The sequence below is a fragment of the Lytechinus variegatus genome, chromosome 10 (assembly GCF_018143015.1).
Source record: "Lytechinus variegatus isolate NC3 chromosome 10, Lvar_3.0, whole genome shotgun sequence".
Classification (NCBI taxonomy): Eukaryota; Metazoa; Echinodermata; class Echinoidea; order Temnopleuroida; family Toxopneustidae; genus Lytechinus; species Lytechinus variegatus.
Window position 1 is genome coordinate 16,078,475 of NC_054749.1, and position 21,554 is coordinate 16,100,028.

The following is a 21,554-nucleotide window of genomic DNA, read 5'->3' on the forward strand; positions in this document are numbered from 1 at the left end:
AAAGTGAGGGACATCATCGATTCCCTCATATGCATGTGGGTAAATTGTGTATATAACTATTTTGTAAAAAATAGGCGAAATTTCAAAATGTTGTAACTTTCTCATTTTGCATCCGATTTTGATGAAATATTTTGCATGATGCTTGCCTGATTTTCTCTGTTGATTAAAAAAAAAACTTTTCTATGGTGGACTTGACCTTTAATGTGAAGATATGCATTGCTAGAAATAATGATATGATACTTGGGACATATCATACACACATGTATGAAAATATGAAATAATTATTTCATTTTATACAATAAGCCTAACAAATATTCCTGACGATCATGTGTACACTGGGTTAATTTTTGACCAAAATGTTGTTAAATTTCAAATTCAATAACTTTGTTATCAGATTTTAATGGCATTTTCAGCATGATCCTTTTCTGATTCATTCTCTACCTACCAAAATCTCCCCTTTTCTCATGCTTTTTTTCTATGGTCCCCTTCATTCTCCTTATAACTATGTTATATGTAAAATATAACCGGTCGTCCAACCAATTTGATTGAAGGGCTAGAGGTACTCGAGACTGAAAGCTATGTGATATAATTCAAAGTGTACATCAGACAAACAAAAAACACTGAAAATTTCATCAAAATTTGTTGAGGATTAACGAAGTTTTGACGAATTAAAGTTGTTATTTTTTGGTAAAACTGTTCTCTGCAAGTCCTCATGAATATACAAGATCACAATTTATATATTTTTTGTATTATATGAATTTAAATTTTGTCCAAGCTCGGTTGTAAAAAAAATACGATTGACTACTGATTTACTATGTAAGACAATAATCATATTATTTCTCACACATAGTTGAATTATTCATTTGATTCAACACAACAAAATAGACAGAAAAGAAATAAGTGGGTATCTTGTACATATCATTTTCTATATATTTTGCAAAAATGGTCTCTATTTTTCTTCTGTTTTTTAGTGTTCCAAATTGAATAATTTTCTTTCCCTATTTTCATTATATTTTCTTTCTATGTGTGATATATTATTTATTTCTTAATGTATCATTATTGTATTTATGATAAACTTTTGGTGTGTTTCTACAGTAAATCATTAAAAACAGTTTATCTTTTCCGGACTCGAATAACCTTATCATTCTTAAACCAACCTGTTTCTACAGACCTAATAATCTGATTAATTTGCATTTCGCGTCGCAAATACGGCGGAAATCGGAAAATTCAACCTATAACCTCACATTGCATTTTAATATGTCAAAAATTGCATCTCGTTAGGAAAATTTTCAAAATTCATGGTAGATCTCACTCATTGTAGCAGGTACACATGTTTCGCGATCAGCTGGCGAGATAAAAAACGGCCAGAATATATGTATACTGTGAGATCGCACTTCTTGGTTCAAGCACTTAAGCCAGACACGTATGCTATTTTGCCCCGTGTTTTTACAGAAAAGTTAAACGGATTAACATGGCAATAACCACCTCTCAGAGAGATGGTTATGAGAAACCGTATTTTGCGCAATGCAATTTATCAATAAACCGCATCGCGTCTGTTTCTACAGGAAAGTTATCTGGGATTCTGGATACTTAGGCGGGTAATACCTTTTAACAATTCTATGTAGAAACATGCCATTGATGTATCTTTTTAGGTGAAAAGAAAAAAGAGACCAATTTGGGAGTACTATTTTCACCCCTTTTGGAGATATTTCATTTCTTCTAAGTGTGGTACCCTTTATTCATTTGGCCATGTGAAGGCTATCACACATTTTGAGTTTAATCTTCGAAATTTGGTGTTCATAAGTTTGTTGTCCAAGCTCTGTCTTACATGTAAATGTGTTTATAGGAAGATTAACATAATATTTATGTGGAGTGCAATCATTGATCTCTTGTGGAGTCGCACAGTCACATGTATTCATAATATGGTGCTTTTATGCCATACCTGTCAATACTCTTTTGTACTTGAACTTATTAGTAAAAAATGTTTATTAATGTCGTTGAAAGCAATTACACACAACAGATTTAACATGAAGTTTATTGTATCAGGTTTGTATGCAGAACAGTGGTTTTGCCAAGTACTCATTCCATTTAAAAAGCAATATGAGAGAACAGGTTTATTCTTGGAAATGTTAGTCTTCATTTGTTGTATTTTTCAATCAAACTCTGTCTTGATGCATGTTTATTTTTAGATAACAAGATTGACAGACTATAGATATCAACGAGTAGCTAAGTCATATATATTAATAACTTATGTGCTTTAATTATAAAGTCTATACTTGTGAATACTCTGTGCCATTTATGCTGTACTTAAACTTCTTATAGTAAAAACATTTTATTGACGTTCTTGAAATAAGTAACTGTTTTCATTTTTTTCTTGTGTATACTTATTCCATTATTAAGCCTACCACTAACCCCAGAGATATGCTGTTCACCATTGGTCTACCATTCACTGTACTTTATTGGCCTACTATACATTGCACATCGTTGTTCTACTGTCTACCATTCAGTGTAAACCATTGGTCTACCATTGAATTTACACTTGTGGTCTATAGTGTATGACCAATGGTGTTATTTGAATGGTTGACTAATAGTATAGTGTGTATGACAGTGTTGTATGGTAAATGGTAGGTCAATGGTGTACGGTGTATGGTAAGCCAATGGTGTATGGTAAGCCTATGGTGTACGGTGAATAGTAGTTCAATGGTGTATGGTAGGCCAATGGTGTACTGTAAATGGTAGGTCAATGGTATACGGTGTATGGTAGAATGGTGTAAAGTGAATGGTCAATCAATGGTGAACGGTGTGTGGTGTACGACGAATGGTAGTTGAATGGTGTATGGTGAGCGGTGAATGGTACGTGAATGGTGTACAGTGAAATGTACGCGAATGGTGTACGACGAATGGTAGTTGAATGGTGTATGGTGAGCAGTGAATGGTACACGAATGGTGTATGTTGAATGGTAGGCGAATGGTGAATGGTGTAAGGTAATTGGTAGGCCAATGGTGTCCAGTGAATGGTGGCTGAATGGTAAATGGTAGGCCAGTGAATGGTGGCTGAATGGTGAATGGTGGTCAATGGTAAACCTGTCTATAGTGGCCATATGGTAGATCAATGGTGAATGGTGTTTGATCAATGGTATATGAATGGTAAATGGTGCTCATGAATATGGTAATAGTAACGTCCGAATTATTTAAATTAGTTTGAATGGTATACCATTGAGGCTTGAATGGTATACCATTGGTGTATGGTGGGTGCTGTGCGAATGGTATTCCAATGGTATATCAATGGTGTATGATAAATTGTAGTCAATGGTATACCATTCAATTTTTTTTATAAGGGCAGTATGCTCATTTTGTAGGATATTTGCTAAAGGATAGACACTTAACTTTTATAGTGTAACTGGCATCATCTGGTGTCTTCGTCATATGCTTAGTAATTGAGAATAAGACGAATCATGTATTAATGCCATTATTTGATTGTATACTTACGATGGCCTTGCTTTATATCTTGCAGGGTTTTTTTTTCTTTTATTTTTGTCTTGTGATGGACAAATAAAGACAAGTGAACATGAATCTGTTGTGCCCCTTGTACTTCTTGGAAGTGACCTATTCCGACCTACGACATTTAACTGAAGTTATTGCGTTTACAGGGACCGCAGAAGGGTAACATGAAAACATGTCAGTGTGACTTTGACCTTTGGACCTCAAAATAGAGAGGCTTCCTGGGATCCATGCTAGTATCATACACACCAAATTATTTGAGCCTAATGTTACATATAAGAAGAGTTGTAAGAGCAATTACATTTATTTATTTAGTTATTTCCTCTTTAAGGATATTTTATAGCATAGAATGATCAAGAATGTTCCACTACAGCTTTGTTGGACACTAATCTTTGAATACTCTTTGTTATTTCTGAATAGAGATTACTTTACAATAGACTTGTATTGGCAGTGGAAATGAACAATAGGCTTAGCTACTTTGTTGATATTGTTGATTTCAATGAGGTCATTCAAGAGTGTTTTAAGTGTAGACTGCTCTAGAAATGGGCAGAATATTCTTTTACAGACAATACTAGAAGCCTCTAGAATAGTGAATACTAGAAGTTTCTAGAATAGTTGGAATGTGTATAAATAAGGTGGCAGTTTCTTCAAGGATCATATCATACCAGATCACTTCATCACATCAAAACTCAGAGTTTCACGTCAGACTTTATGTCAGAGCAGACTTTATTTCTACCTGGAATATTTATCATCTGTGGAATTATTTGCACACCATCAATGAACTGTTTGCAGTTATTTTGAGAGAGGAATTCTCAGTTCTCATGGAGATCAACCTGTTTTAATGAATGCTTTTCAACCCATGGATTGCTGAAATTGACTGTTAATCATCATCAACATCGTCTTAATGGACATTTCAACTCATTACAGTGACTCTTGTTATTCATCGTGCTTCAACATCTGTTTCATCATCGCCATCATTGTGAACTTTTACTTTTCGCCAGCCAACTTGGATCTTATCTGGATTATATACTGGACTATCATAACTGTGAAATCGGACACTTCAAGAGATTGATGTAAGATCATTGTTGTTTTATTTTGTTTAAGTACATGAATATTTCCTGTATTAATAAAAAAGGAAATTAAATTTCAATTGAATTCTTTTGATTGTTATTTGTTCAAGTATCGTAACACTAAATTTTACAAGGACTGCAGAAGGGTAAGATGAAAATATGTCAGTGTTAGCTTGATCTTTGACCTTTTGTCCTCAAAATCGATATGCTTCCTAGGATCTATGCTAGTATTATATACACCAAATAATATGAGCCTAAATTAAGTCAAACTGAAGTTATCGCATTTACAAGGAAAAGTTAATGGACAGACACCAAACGTGATACCATAATACGTCCTGTCTAGGATGAGCGTGTAAAAGTTGACCAATTATTGAAACTGTTACGATACTGCAACAAATAACAATGAAATAATTTGAAATTGAATTTCCTTTTCTTTTATTACGGGAAATATAACACTAAAAAACTAATAAAACATAAATAAATATCTTACGTCTCTTGAGGTGACAGATGGGCAATATATCAGATTAATAATCTAAATGATAGTATCCAGATAAAAGTCCACAATGATGGCAACGATGAAACTGATGTTAAAGCACGATGAATAACAAGAGTCACTGTAACGGGTTGAAATGTCCGTGAAGAGGATGTTGATGATGATTAACAGTCAATTTCAGCAATCCATGGGTTGAAGAGTGTTCATTAAACAGGTTGATGAGGTTGATGGTCTCGATGAGAACTGAGAATTCCTCTCTCAAAATAACTGCAAACAGTTCATTGATGACGGGAAAATAATTCCACAGAAGATAAATATTCCAGGTGGAAATAAAGTCTGGTGTGAAACTCTTAGCTCTGATCTGGTGAAGTGATCTCATATGATGTGATGATCTCATATGATGTGATGATGTCCTTGAAGAATCTGCCAGCTTTATATACTAATTACAACTATTCTAGATCATTCTAAATTCACTATTCTAGAGACTTCTTTATAGTATTCACTATTATGGAAGGTTCTAGTATTGTCTTTAAAAAACATTCTCCTTTCAGGAGGAGTCAAATTCCAGAAGACTCTTGAATGACCTCATTGAAATCAACAACATAGCTTATTCTATTGGTTGGCAGTCTCTATTCACAAATAACAATAATCCTTGGCCTTTAAATAGGCAGAGGCCTGCTTAACAAAAGGGCGATTCCACACTAGAACTTCAAAAATATCATAAATTTCAACATGCTTTCAATAAGTCATAAGAATTGTAATATTTTACTATGATACCTAAATTTTATGAAAATTATGAGTTTTGACCAAACGTGAAGACAGATATAGTTTTAATTTTGGGGGGACAATGGAATATTAAATTTTCAATAATTTTGCTCATTGAATAGTCAAGTACAAACACTGCCTGAAACAATTATTTACAAAGCAAGAGAAGATTGAAAATATTGCAGGTCAATAGAATAATATATCATTGATGGTTCCAAATAATAACTACACCATTTTCATTATCCATAATAGGGGCAGCCCTTATTTTTCCGAACCTATTTTTGGCAATGTCCCGTACGACACATGACAATGCAAAAGTTTTTCCTACAATTTTATATTTGATGATGCAATTTCATAAAATCATTTTCTCTTTGTTTGACCCACGGGTGATCGATTTATCCCATAAGGATCTAATTACTGCCCTTCATTTTTCAATTATTGTCCTATTAAAAGTTGTCCCGTACGACACACAATATAATAATGCATTTAATTGCAGGATTTGGATTCAGAAACCATAAATGGTAGGCATATTTAAATTCATTTAATTGATTTAACATAAAGTGAACTGAAAAAGTACTTTGTTTATCTCCATAGAACATGAAATAGGTGATTCTAAACATTTTAATTGATTTCATGTAGGGATATTTTTTGTGAATCCCTTCATCTAACTGGTGATTTTCACTGATCAGAGCAGGTTAATTTCTTTTCATTGAGCATGAAAAGAAAACTTTTATAATTATTTCAACCTAGCCTGGAAGATGACTTCCTCTTGCATGCTAATGTGGAATTATTATAAGATGTAAAAAAAATACAAATCAATCATCATGATCATCTATTTGGACTTCCCTTGATGATCACTATTTTTTATATACAGTATTGAAACTCCTTACATTTTTCAAGTTGTAAAAAAAATCTGGAAAATAAGACAAACCATATGGTTTCATGAAATGCAGATGGGTTAGAAAAAGTAGAACTGCATTTCTTTAGAAAAAAAATTGTGGAACTACAAGGGACAGTTGTGACATATATCATGTAGATATACATTTTATATAAAAAATCATAACATCTTAGCCCCATAATTCACACAAAGTTTCATTCATTCATTGTTTAAATAGTGTTTGGAAATCATCAATTAATTCCCTAAAATATAACTTCACACAAAACCTCAAGATTTTCAGCTCGTAAAAATGCTGTGAACACTTGTACATTTCCCATCATGAAAAAAATTATAACATATTGCTCCCAATTGTATATATTGAGGTTACGTAATTATATTGTCCTGAATGACTTTTTATTAAAAGATTTTTCATAAAAAAAATATTTTTTAGGGGAAATGCTCCTTCTGATTGATAAAAAGTTCATTCACACGCAAGTGCCTGTACAACACACAAGTGTCCCGTACGACATACAGGTGTCCCGTACGACACACGAGTGTCCTGTACGACACACAATTGTCCCGTACGACACATTATTTCTTTATGATATATTGACAGAAATATTCATCCAATAGCGGTTTCTAACCTAATGAATGTCTTAGTTTGATAGGATTATCATTATCATCAGCCAAATAATGTGATTGAAGAAGTCAAAGTGACATAAAGTAAGAAAGTTTGGCTTCAAGTTATAGATGTCCCGTACGACACATTTTGAATGTCCCGTACGCCACAATGTTCTAAAAAATTATAATTTGCTTTATTTATTCATGAATGTTTATAAATGTGTTTGTTCTTGGGTAATTGAGTGTCAATTTGAATTCAGTGTCTATGAAATTTATCTGCCCAACTCACAGGATTTTGATTACAAACTTGAGGTTTCTAAAAAAGCCACTTTTTCTACGTCCGTACGACACATTACTATTTTAAATCTGTATTATACAGGATGTGAATTCAAGTCATGTTAAGTCTTGGTTTTTCTAACACTCTGGTAGTACTTGATGATCACATATAGTTACTGGAATATTTTTTGTCTATCCTTGTCAAAAACTGTCAAATGCTCTCTAAATGTCCCGTACGACACGTATGGAATCACCCAAAAGCTTTTACAAACTTGTTGTGGAATGTTCTTGATCATTCTAAGCTATCGTTAAAGGGGAAATAACTAATAGATAAATGTCATTGCTTTTACAATTCTTCTTATATATAACAAAACCTAAGGGAGGTCCTAATGAAATAATTTTACCTGAAAGTTGCATTTAATTTTTATTTGCATGTATTATATATTCATTATCATAATAGTCAGATCCTGTTCACAGGACACGTTCTCCCACATTTTAATACATTAAATTATGCTCTAAATGCATCTACCATTCGCGCTTTGAATTCACAGTCAGACTTCAATTAATGCACCCACCCCAAAAAATCAAAGACAACCATCCAAACTCTCTGATTCTTCAATCACACTGACCAACCCCCATACAACTAAAAGGCCCACCTTTCACACCCCCTAATCTTTTACCACACCGAACCACCTCACACAACCGCTTCCCACAATCTTCTCTTGCAATGATCCATCCCCACATACAACTAAAAGACCCACTTTCCATTTCCCTACTCTTCTCTTAAACTAACCCACCTGACATAACAGAAAGACTCAACTTTCCAAACTCCCACACTCTTCTATGTCATTGATCCACTACAACTAAAAGACCCATTCTCCACTCCCTTATTCTACTCTTTCAATGATCCACCCCCGACAACTAAAAGACCCACTTTCCACACTCCCTTATTCTACTCTTCCAATGATCCACCCCCAACAACTAAAGGACCCATTCTCCACTCCCTTATTCTACTCTTCCAATGATCCACCCCGACAACTAAAAGACCCACTTTCCACACTCCCTTATTCTACTCTTCCAATGATCCACCCCCGACAACTAAAAGACCCACTTTCCACTCCCTTATTCTACTCTTCCAATGATCCACCCCCAACAACTAAAAGACCCACTTTCCACACTCCCTTATTCTACTCTTCCAATGATCCACCCCCGACAACTAAAAGACCCACTTTCCACTCCTTTATTCTACTCTTCCAATGATCCACCCCCGACAACTAAAAGACCCATTCTACTGTTCCAATGATCCACCCCCCGACAACTAAAGGACCCACTTTCCACTTCCTTATTCTACTCTTCCAACGATCCACCCGACAACTAAAAGACCCACTTTCCACACTCCATTATTCTACTCTTCCAATGATCCACCCCTGACAACTAAAAGATAAAATTTCCACACTCCATTATTCTACTCTTCCAATAATCCACCCCGACAACTAAAAGACTGAAGCTAAAATCAACCATATCTACATCCAGGATGATTGATCTTCACATTTTACGATGTACTACTCATGTGATTTTCCCTAATAAATGAATAAATAAATATACTGAACTGTATTGAAAAAAACCCCACTTTTTACAGTCCCCTACTCTTCTACTACACTGACCCACCCCAACGCAATGGAAAAACCCACCTCCCACACTTTCTCACTCATTTTTCACAATGATCCATCCCACACACTACATCCCACACAACAGAAATACACACTCCCCTTCTCTTCTTTCACACCAACCCATCCCGCAACTTTCCACACTCCCCCACTCTCCTCTGACAATGATCCACCTCCACACAAAACTAAAAGACTCAAACTCATCCTCACACAATGTAAACACACACTTCCCACACCCACCATATTTTTATTTTCCAAATGATTATTATACAACTAAAAGACCCACTTTCCACACTCCCCTACTCTTCTCCCACAATGATCCACCCACACAACTGAAAGACCCACTTTCCACACTCAACTACTCTTCTCCCACAATGATCCACCCACACAACCGAAAGACATACTTTCCACACTCCTCTACCCTCCTCCCACGATGTTCCACCCACACAACTGAAAGACCCACTTTCCACACTCCCCTACTCTTCTCCCACGATGATCTACCCACACAACTGAAAGACCCACTTTCCACACTACCTTACTCTTCTCCCACAATGATCCACCCACACAACTGAAAGACCCACTTTCCACACTCCCCTACTCTTCTCCCACAATGATCCACCCACACAACTGAAAGACCCACTTTCCACACTCCCCTACTCTTCTCCCACAATGATCCACCCACACAACCGAAAGACCAACTTTCCACACTCCTCTACCCTCCTCCCACGATGATCCACCCACACAACCTAAAGACCCACTTTCCACACTCCTCTACCCTCCTCCCACAATGATCGATCCACACAACCGAAAGACCCACTTTCCCATTCACCTTTTCACATATCTTATTCCACAATGATTCATCCCCACATACAACTAAAAGACCCACTTCCACAATCCCCTACTCTTCTCCCACATTGATCCACACAACCAAAAGACCCACTTTCCCATTCATTTTATCACATTTCTTTCACAATGATCCACCCACACAACTGAAAGACCCACTTTCCACACTTTCCCATTCATTTTATTACATTTCTTTCACAATGATCCACCCACTCAACTGAAAAACCCACTTTCCACTCTACCTTACTCTTCTCACACAATGATCCACCCACACAACTGAAAAGCCCACTTTCCACAATCCCCTATTCTTCTCCCACATTGATCCACCCAAACAAACAAAAGACCCACTTTCCACACTTTCCCATTCATTTTATCACATTTCTTTCATAATGATCCACCCACTCAACTGAAAAACCCACTTTCAATGCTACCTTACTCTTCTCCCACAATGATCCACCTGCACAACTGAAAGACCCACTTTCCACACTCAACTACTCTTCTCCCACAATGATCGATCCACACAACCGAAAGACCCACTTTCCACACTCCTTTACCCTCCTCCCACGATGATCCACCCACACAACCGAAATACCTACTTTCCACACTCCACAATCCTTTCCCACAATGATCCACCCACACAACCGAAAGGCCCACTTTCTCATTCACTTTTTAACATGTCTTTTTCCACAATGATTCATCCCCACATACAACTAAAAGACCCACTTTCCACAATCCCCTACTCTTCTCCCATATTCATCCACCCACACAACCAAAAGACCCACTTTCCACACTTTCCCATTCATTTTATCACATTTCTCCCACAATGATGTGGCAAGCATTTAGGGTTATGTGATTGTTCTGGCACCATGCTAGAATTTCCAATGTTAGGAAGCAGAGAGAAGATGACCTTGTCCCTCCTTCCCTGTTTATGTAGGAGACCACTGTGCTGTTGTCTGATTTCACCAGAATGCACTGGTTGGCAACTTGGGGGAGGAAGGCAAGTAGAGCCAGTTGAACCGCCTTCATTTCTAGAACATTGATATGCTGTGCTGAATCTCTTTCTTGCCATTGGCCGGAAGCTTTGAATTTCCCCATGTGTGCTCCCCAACCCAGCTTTGAAGCATCGGTCGTTAGGGTGAGGGTTGGTTTTGGGTTCTGAGTTTGCTTCCCTTGGTTCAGAAATCGACATGCTGACCACAGATGAATTGCATGCATCATCGCATCTGTCATAGGAACAAGATGGTCCCTGGGGTGAATTCTGGGCCTGAAGTGTCTCAGGAAGTGCAGTTGGAGTGGCCTCATATGTCGTCTGCACTGCGGGATTAGATCCACTAGGCTTGCTAATAGACCGAGGAAAATTTGCCACGTTCTGGCTGGCGAGCATGAGTTTGAGTAGAGCTCTGCACCTACTGACTGGATCTTCTTTATTCTGTGAGGGGAAGGGCGAACTATTAAGTTTGGGATGGATATTATCGCCCCTAGAAACTCTGGTGATCTTGTTGGTGTGAACCTCGATTTTTCTTTGTTGATCAGAAAACTTAGATCCGAAGCCAGCTTTCGGACAACGCTTACGTTGTAGGCAAGAGTGGTCCTGGAAGGGCCGAGGAGGAGCCAGTCGTCCAGGTAACAGAAGATAGTAATGCCTCGCCTTCTTAACTCTGCGGCGAGGACTCTCACCAGTCGGGAAAATATCCTTGGGGCAGGCTTTAGGCCGAACGGAAGGGCTATGAACTGATAAAAAACGTCTCCTACTTTGAAGCCCAGAAACTTGCAGGCCTCTGGGGCTATAGGAACATGATAATAAGCGTCTTTGAGGTCTATGGTGACTGCCCATTGATTGGGTTTTATCAGAGGTAGGATGGTTGTAAGGGACTCCATTCTGAATGTTTGATCTGGGAGGAGTTTGTTTATCTTCTTTAGGTTGATTATCATGCGAAAACCACCGGAGCGTTTCTTTACCAGGAAAACGGGGGAGAGGATGAGGGACTTGTGGTCTGGGACTTTTATGATAGCTCCTTTGTGGAGTAGAGACTGTATTTCTGATTGGAGAGCCTCTCGGCGTGAAGGCTCTCTTGGTATGGGGGTCTGTTGTCGAAAATGGGAAGGATGAATTACTCTTGGGAAATTTGGATTGTATCCCGATCTTAGTATCTCTAGAACAAATTTGTCTTTGGTTATCTTTTCCCAGTTCTGTAAGCAAAGAGAAAGTCTTCCCCCTACTGGGACTTGCTGAAGGTGGGGAATGACTAGTGTTTGATTGTCAAAAGTCCCGGTTTTGAGTGGGGGCCCTGAATTCGGTGCGCTGAAAGTGGGTCTGGCGGCCCCGTCCTCCACCCCGAGGTTTCCTATGACTTTCCCCGCGGCCCCTTACAATCCTGGTGTCGCCACCAGAGCGAGGGAAGAAGGAGAGGGATGACCCCTTATGTTCATTGTAGGACTTGGACTGGGGTCTGGAGCTAGAGCTAGCAAAGGGGGGTCTCTGGGCCTGGCCCTCTGCCGGTCTAGCATTAGCGGTGCCTGGCGGGCTAGGTCTACTAGAAGAGAGCCTATAAAAAGTCTTGTCAGCTGTGGTGCTGGCTGAAATAGACTCATCCAAAACATCTTGAAAATGTCCATGAAACAAGTCCTTACCTTCACAAGGGAGCTTATTGAGTAGTCTTGCTGCCCCTTTCTCAATCTTGAGGGCATCTAAAACTTTTGCTCTTCTTGCTCTCGAGCATAGTAGAGTTGATCTTGCTGCTTGCTCATACTGGAGATCAGCAATCTTTGTGAGTGATTCTAACAATAAGTTTTTGTCACCGGTAGAGACTCCAAGTCGCTCAGCCTCACTAAGAGCGGTTAACAGGCACCCCTGGTACATCGCGAGTCTCATACTGCTCCGGGCGGCCGCGTCCAGCGATGCTAGCTGATAGTCGGCTGAGCGGTAGCCTGAGCCGCGGAGAGGGTTACGGCCCGATCTAGACTTCCTCGCTCCCGCCTCCCCGACACGGAAAGCAACGTCCGGGACCAAAGGTGTGCACAAAAAATCCTCAAAGTCTTGAGCGGCAAATCGATAATCCCTCGACACTTCTTTACTGATCGGTTTAAGCCGAGAGTGTTGTTTATCCGTCCAAACGACTAAGGGACGAGTTCAGGCGGAAGATTGACTTCTCTTTCTCAGTTTCGCTACTAGTACTGTCTTCGGCCCGAAGTTGAGGGCAGTATTTAGTCAAGATCAGGGCTGACTGATGCCTGTTCCCACTAGCCGGAGTATCGCGTTCGTGTATGTCAGAACTCTCTCGTAACCCCAATGGTGATTGTCCTCGTTCGAATCCCATATGTTGGGCAGCTGGGAGGGAATGCGCGAGGCTGCTATTAGAATTAGATGGTGAGAAATCGCCCCAATCTCTTCTGCGAGATGTAACAGGTCGGTGGTAATCAAATTCCGAATCAGATTCTCCCACAATGGAAAATTCTTTTTCTCTACGGCTAATACGAGGCGAGTTATCATTAGCCCCCACTCTGCGACCGTTACGAGGCGATCTAGACCTCTCTCTACAATGGAGTTGAGTCTTCATTAGCCCGTTGTCTCGGGCGGCTTTGTCTATTACTCGCCGGGCTGGCGGTAAGCAAATCCAGAGGGTCGGGGTCTGGAAGGGTCGATGGCGGCGCCCGCTGGGGGAGGGCCGCCTGCAAGGCTTGCAAGATCCAACTACCCGCCTCGGCGGGGTCTGGCAATGAATGGACTGACCTGTCACAATCCCGGGCCAGTCGGCTCTTTTTCTGAATTACAGGGGGTTGTAGTGGGTCAATACTTTGAGTATGATTGTCATGAGAATATGAGTGGTCATCGCGAGGCCTCTTCTTGCCCGCCCTACTCTTAGTCTTAGATGAGGAGCTACCCCGATCGGAAGGAGTGAACACAGTCTCTTCCGATTTATCCGTACCCTTGTCTACCTCCCGCCTATGGGACTGGGTGTCTGATTGTGTAGTGGTATTAGCCGGCGTTGTCTTGGCCGGGTTATTATTGTTAGGGTTCTTGTTCTTCGGCTTTGTCTTGGCCGCCTTATCATTATTTTTCGGCTTTGTCTTGGCCGAAATATTGACCCTCGGCTTTGTCTTGACCGAGTTATTCTCCCCTTGATTGAGATTTGGGGAGGCTTGGGAATTAATGTTCATGTCAGTTATTTCTTCAGACATCGTGATTCAAAGAAAAGCACTGAAGCGCGGTGGCTAAATGTTTACTCAGCGACGTCGCGGTAACGAAAGAGGAGGCTTATATGCGGAGACCGGGTTTTATGGGTCTCGTTCCGTGACGGGTTTCCCAGGCTACCTGAATGCAGTTAGCCTCTTTCGGGGAGTTTTTTACCGGTGGCTATTCGAGTTAGGATAACGAATAGCAATTTGATGAGATGGTATAGGTAAGTATAGTGCAGTGTAGTAAATATTCCTGTGGAAAAAATGGGAATCGAGCTTAGTCTTTTCTCCAGACCCAGTTAATTAAAACTGTTCGAATGAATGTCTTTGTTGTTGTTTCAACTTATACGGTGTATATTGTGAATATATGCACTAAGAGTAAATTGAGAATCAAGCGTAGTCTTTTCTCCAGACCCGGTTACCTGTTATTTAAACATTATGAATAACAGTTTAAAAACAGTATAAAGACCCCATAATCTTATTAATGCTGGATATAGCGTAGTCTTTCAGCCCGACCATTTTTTTTCTTTAAAAAAAACGCTAATAGTAAGTCTAAGACGAAACAATAGCCGAAGAGCAAAGGATTGAAATAGGTAGTAAAAATATAGATAAATATGTCAACAACAGACACTTTAAATGGGGCAAAGTTAATTGTAACGAACTAGCAAATCAAATGAGTATATCCCAGTTATTTATAGTAAATTACATATTTTAGTAAACTCAACGATACAATGTCATACTTTAATTACATAATGCAATAATTGCTGTCATAACTAAGAAAATGAATGTGAAGTTACCACAGCTGTTTTCATCACTGGAATCTGGACAGTCTACGCTGACATCACACAAAGAAGATTTGTTGACAGCATAGGATTCGTCATTACATACAAAGAGACCTAAACGTAAACAAATATGAACAAGTAAATAATGAGGACCATGAATAAGTTGATAAACTTAGGATGACTCAATGTGTCACTTCCAAATGATTCCAAACCTAAAAACAAGTGGAACGCCTCTAGCTGTCTTGCTTGCATTACGAGCTAGATTCAATATAGCAGCAGTGCTGACTTTGAAAACAGCTATTGAATAATTATTAACTAAAGAAAACACTCATATGACACTAAAATACTACATTTATATGTATGTCCACTGACCCAACAAAGCCTTTGACCATGATCATGTCACTTAAAACATGTGCAAAACAATCATTCATACTTGATTACCCTTACATGTATGTGAACGTTTCATGAACTACCTACATTTTAAGTTTTGATGCAAATTCAACAAATACCCCCAACACGGCCAAAGTTCATTGATCTTAAATGACCTTTGATCTTGGTCATGTGACCTGAAACAAGCACAGGATATTCAGGGATACATGGTTTCTACTATGTCCAAGTTACATTATGTAGATCTATTAACATTTAAAGTTATGACAATTCTACAAATACCCCCATTATTATCAAAGTTCATTGACCCTGAATGTCATTTGACCTTGGTCATGTGACCTGAACTCATACAGGATGTTTACAGATACTAAATTGCTCTTATTTCTAATTTCATGAAATCGATCAATGAACTTTTGATGACATTTTGAAAACTTTACCTTGCTTAATATATGGATATTGATTCCCCCAACATGGTCATGAACGAGGTCTAAATACTTTCTAAGTTATGATGACTTTTCAAAAACTAAACTTTGGTCAATTTTCAATGTTGACGGTGCTGCCGGAAAAGCAGCGCCTATGGTCTCGCTCTGCTATACAGGCAAGATAAAAATGAAAAAGTACTGTAACAAGAGCCCTACAAAAAGTAATATTATTATTGAGCAAAATATTTAGCTGCTTAGTGTGTTTGCTCTTGGTTACGGTGAAGTAACATAATCAATTATAATAATGTGAGGATATTACAGATTACAGATCACTACTCTCTTAAAAATTTGAACTACTTTTTTTTTCTTGATTGATAAACCAACTATAATATATATTTCAACCTCACGAAATCATCTTTTCTATATGATTGCCATGCCATTCATGTGATTACAATGGGAAGCATGCTGGTGAAATCAAAGGTACAGCAAAAATCATGGTGATGTTGACTTTTTAGCTTAAGAAATAGCAGAGCCATAAAGATCTATATTTATATAGATTATGAAAATATGAACAATAACACTCAACAGAAATGACAGACACAAAAGGGAGTTTGATTATTTTTAATCCGAAGTTGCATGATCTGTCTGTAAAACTAGTAGCCTAACATAATGCAATCATTTCTAGTTTGAGAATTTGAAGTTTAGATTGATTACAAGGGAATGTTTATGACCTGTCTCTAAAAAATAGGTCGACATAACAGGATGGACCTACCTTCTGTTGAACGGGGTGTAATCTCCATGTAGAAATAAGAATAGTAATAGTAAGGTCTCATGAGCTCTACATGCATCTCTGATGACTGGATAAGCCTTCTTGACCCAACATAATGATAACCACTAAAGAAGTTGATTTCTGTGTCATTCCTGGGGACAAGCCCAGAGCCAATGCGAAGTATGCCACCATATGGTATATAAATATTATGAATGTACACAAAGAAGGCGAGACTGGGTGCATTGCTTGGAGAATCAATTTTGAATAACCATAACCTGTTAGTATAGTATCCATAGTATGAATAGAATGACAAGTAGAAGGTTTCTCCAACACTGATCAGGTATTCTGAAAGTTAAACAAATAAATTGTAATTTTTAGTTCAGATCCCTCACTCTTATTTTGTTTTTTTGAATATATATTGTAAATACAACTTTCTTCTTGCCTTTTCACATTATGTCAACGTCTTTATCATAAGTCAACTAAGTTTTTCTTTTCCTGTATTATATTTACATGTATATCTATGTAAGGGACCCCTCTGTAAAACAGCGTTGATGTGTTATCAACGCTGAGTAGGACAATCCCTCCGTCTTTTAAATGATCATTTCTTTGTAATTGTAAATATACTTATCATGATTATTTTTGATTGACGGAAAATAAATACAATACAATAAAATACGAATATGAAAAATTCAAGGAACATATAAAACTTTTCTTACTGTATATTGCCAATCCAATTTAAGAAGCCCATTTAAATTCAGAACCTTGAATTTCTTAGAAATTTCTTCAACAGAGAATCACTTTATTGGCAGATATGTAGTGCTTATAAACATTTGTACAAAGCAGTACATGACTAATGCACATGACAATTGTTGTTGCATAGCATTTTATATATCATGAGACAGCACAGAAATGTTGTGTCACGAGTTGTTTTGAACTTGACCCATTGCCTACAGGAACTGGGTGGGCCCTTTACAAAGTCTATGGGGATTTCTTTATTCTTGTGGTGAACGGGTTAAGGAGGAGGGAAATGACTCACCACATCCATTTTCATCAGCACCATCTCTACAATGATCAATACCATCACACCGAGCGGGAGAATTGAAAAACTTTCCATCAGAACAAACATAGAGGTCTGTAAATGGTAAATGAGCAAAGATACAACAAAGCAATATATCAATAGTGAAAAATAGCACACTAATTCTGTGGTGAATACGTGTATGTACCACTTGAAATCTTCACATAGGAATAAAATTTGAACATTAATATGTTCTCTTTCAAATAATAATACCAAATATATAAAAACAAGTGGAACTCCTCTGGCAGTCCTGCCTGCATAGCAGCAATGCTGACTTTGTAAACAGCTATTGAATAATTATTCACAAAAGAAAACATTCATACGATAATAGAACATTTCTCCATTGACCCAAATTGACTTTGATCATGAGATCTAAGATGTGAGCAAAACAATCATTTATACTTGATTACCCAAATTTTTATGTTTCATGAACTAGATCCAACTTTCAAAGTTTTGATGCAAATTCAACAATTACCCAACACATGGCCAAAGTTCATTGACCCTAAATGACCTTTAACCTTTGTCATGTGACCTGAAACACAATATTTAATGTTACTTCATTACCCTTATGCACAAGTTTCATGAACTATGGCCATACACTTTCTAAGTTATGAGGACATTTCAAAAACTTAACCTTAGGTTAAGATTTTGATACTGATTCCCTCTACATGGTCTAAGTTCATGGACCCTAAATTACCTGACCTGATAATCTGGCAGGATTTTCAGTACTACTTGGTACCCTTAATATGTCCAAGTTTCATGAACTTCGTTCATATACTTTCTAAGTTATGATGTTATTTCAAAAACTTAACCTTAGATTAAGATTTTGAAAAGCAGCGTCTATAGTCTCGCTTTATATTTTACTGTGGTACAGATATTCAAGACATGACAATGATAATCCATAAACCCATAATTGGCCTAGCTTTACATCACACAAGTTTAAAACCATTTCTAAAGATTTATAAAAATGTTAATCATATCTATCAAATAAACAGTAAGTTTTCTTATTTATTTATTTCAGCTTTCTTTTTTTTATTTATTAAATACAAATCTGGAACCTAAACAAGGCATAAGCAATGTTGCATGTCTCGCCCACTTGTGATATTAACCAGAAATATTGTGAATTGGGAGGGCACGCAACAGAATTGTATCAAAAGTTCATTGTAAAATAACAGAGATGGAATACCATTCGTCATAAGAGTCTCGCACGTACACTTTAATGTTGACCTCAAAATGGCCTTTGACCTTACCATGTGAACTCTGAACACAATAACATGCAGGTCTCCCAAGTAAAGTTAAAACCCAAATTTGGTTGAAAAGTTACCTACAGTTGCAGAATTATGTCATAACAATAACCTAAAAATGACCTTTGAAATTATCATGTGACCTCTGACTGCGCCATATTATGCAGGTCTCCTCAGTACCTCTACAGCCCAAGTTTGGTTGAAAAGTGACTTATAGATACAGAGTTATGTGTCACATGAGTCTTGAATGTCAACTTTAACGCTGACCTGAAAATGACCTTTGGCCTTACCATGGGACGTCCTACTGCAGCATGACATGCAGGTCCCCTCAGCACATCTAAAACCCAAGTTTGGTTGAAAAGTGACTTATGGTTGCAGAGTTATGTGTCATAAGAGAGTCTTGCATGTAAAATTTAATGTTGACCTGAAAATGACCTCTGATCTTACCATGTGACCTCTTACTGCACCATTACATGCAGGTCCCCTAAATACATCTACCAATTTATTTTGAAAAGTGACTACTAGCTGCGGAGTTATTTGTCATAATGTTTGTGACGGACGGACAAAATTGGGATCCCTTAGTCTCGCCTTCACCCCTGGTGGGCAAGACAGAAATGATAATATACTATCATCGTTATAATCAACCCCACTTCTGTGAGGTCTAGACTCTTACCAGATGTATTAATGCTCTGAATGAGCACACCAAACACCCTTTCTGTGAAGTAATCATAGTAATCATAGGGGTCCGCATCACTTGACGAAGAAATCAGCCTTATCCACATTGATGAGGATGCAATGACGTAACTCCCATCAACACTATAGTTATAGTAAGCAAAGCTGAACGTTGGTGGTGTGTTGAAAAATGGATCAGCACCAGGACCAAAACTAAGGATGTCTCCATACCCAAGAGATATGTCCTGGAGTACAATTCGGAAGCCAGATGCATTGGTCTGAAGGACGTATGTGAAGAACAATGAATCCTCAAAGTTTTCTGGGTAGGCTGGAGATGTTACTGTTATGTTCTCTTCTTCTTGCAGGTACTGAACGTGACTGGGTTCTATGAAAAAAGTATTGTAAAATCTATGAAATGAGCATCGTAAAATATACAGTGCGTATCAAAAAAAAGTTTACACTTTGAAAAAATCCTGTAAAATTATACATTGGTAATATCCTGAAGATTTTTCCACATTTTAACATTGGTACAGATCCATTTAAGCAAATGACGATACAACTGTCTAAAAATATTTCTGCTTGAGTGAGCACCACTTACTTTTGAAAAGTTAGTGAAAAGGAATTTGCGCAGAACTTTGAAATAGTTGTGCCAATAAAAGTAGACCTTAATCATAAAGAACACGTAAAATTAAGCTAGTAAATTTGATTTGTGCCGGCCACGGGAAACGTCACAATGCCCCCTAGGGCAAACGCGGTAGCCCGTAGCGGGCATTTGAGGGGAGCGGACGCGGGAAGATGCCCGCTCCCCTAGGACATGAGTGCCCGCAGTTAGCGCCCGCGTCTATCCTAGGGTGTTTTCTCTAGGATGTTCGGCAGTGCATTCTTGGTCGAAAGAAGAAGTCCGATTTGACACATGCATTCAAGACTGCATGTGATCTTTTTCTCATACCAAGCATAAGTTTTCGATCATTTATCGTGGATAAAATCTGTTATGAAAATTACATTACAAAGTTTTGGGCTGATAACTGGGATTTTAGGCTTTTCACCGAATGACTTATTGTGTTGGATTTACACACTGGCACCAGCATAAATGGTCATTTCCTATGAATATTCTCCCCGTGGTGTCCGTTATTTCATTCACTGATATAATGAGTTTCTGACAAAGGAGCCGGTATTTGTCGATGTTGAACCTACATTCCGGAGGTCCTCCTAGAACTATTTACTCTATTCTTTCCCTGCATGGCCATCCTTTTTTATATACCCTGTTATGCCTTTCAGGCGTGGATCTACGAGATGCAGATAAAAGGGAGAAGAAGAAAGCAAAAATGAGAGAAAAAGGCGAAAAGGAAGGGATGGATTGAAGACGAGAAGGAAAGAGATAAGAGAAATAGAAAACTGAGAGCCAGGACTGAGAGAAGGGGAAAGGGGAGAAAGAGAATAAGGGGGGGGGGCGAAGAGGAGAAAGATGGAACGGGGGGGGGGGGGGGCAAAGAAAAGAAATAAGGAAAAGGTAAAATGGAGAAGGGATAAGGAAGGGGGAAATTAAAACAAGAAGAAGAAGCTAGAGAGAGAGAAAACAGAGGTGATGAAAAAAAGCGAAGGTGAGAGAGAAAGAAAAGAGGGAAGGTGGAAGGCAAATAAAAGAAAGAAGGATAAAGAGAAGGAATAAGGGGTGAGAAATTAAAAAGGAAGGGAAAATTGAGAAAGATGAAATAGCGGGGATAAAAGTTACTGAAGGGGAGAAAGAGAGAGGAAAGGGACTAAGAAAAGAAACAATGAAAAGGAAAGAAAAGGATACAACTATTCTTATCAAAATACTGGAACCCCTCTCTAATTTTCATCATTTTTTATCCCCTTCCTGATTTACCTTTATCTATCTCAACCACTAGCTCTCATCTTTTCCCGATGTTTATC

At 38.2% G+C, this 21,554-nt stretch overlaps 1 protein-coding gene across 1 annotated transcript in view; it reads right to left on the reverse strand.

Moving 5' to 3' along the window:
• LOC121422473 overlaps nt 1–21,554 on the reverse strand; it is a 181,350-nt gene that overhangs the window by 95,756 nt on the left and 64,040 nt on the right. The window contains exons 23-26 of the mRNA XM_041617541.1: nt 19,642–20,025; nt 17,686–17,781; nt 16,653–16,994; nt 15,087–15,185 (exon numbers count right to left, since the gene is read on the reverse strand). Coding sequence (XP_041473475.1) covers nt 15,087–15,185; nt 16,653–16,994; nt 17,686–17,781; nt 19,642–20,025 — 921 coding nt within the window. The remainder of the gene's footprint in view (nt 1–15,086; nt 15,186–16,652; nt 16,995–17,685; nt 17,782–19,641; nt 20,026–21,554) is intronic.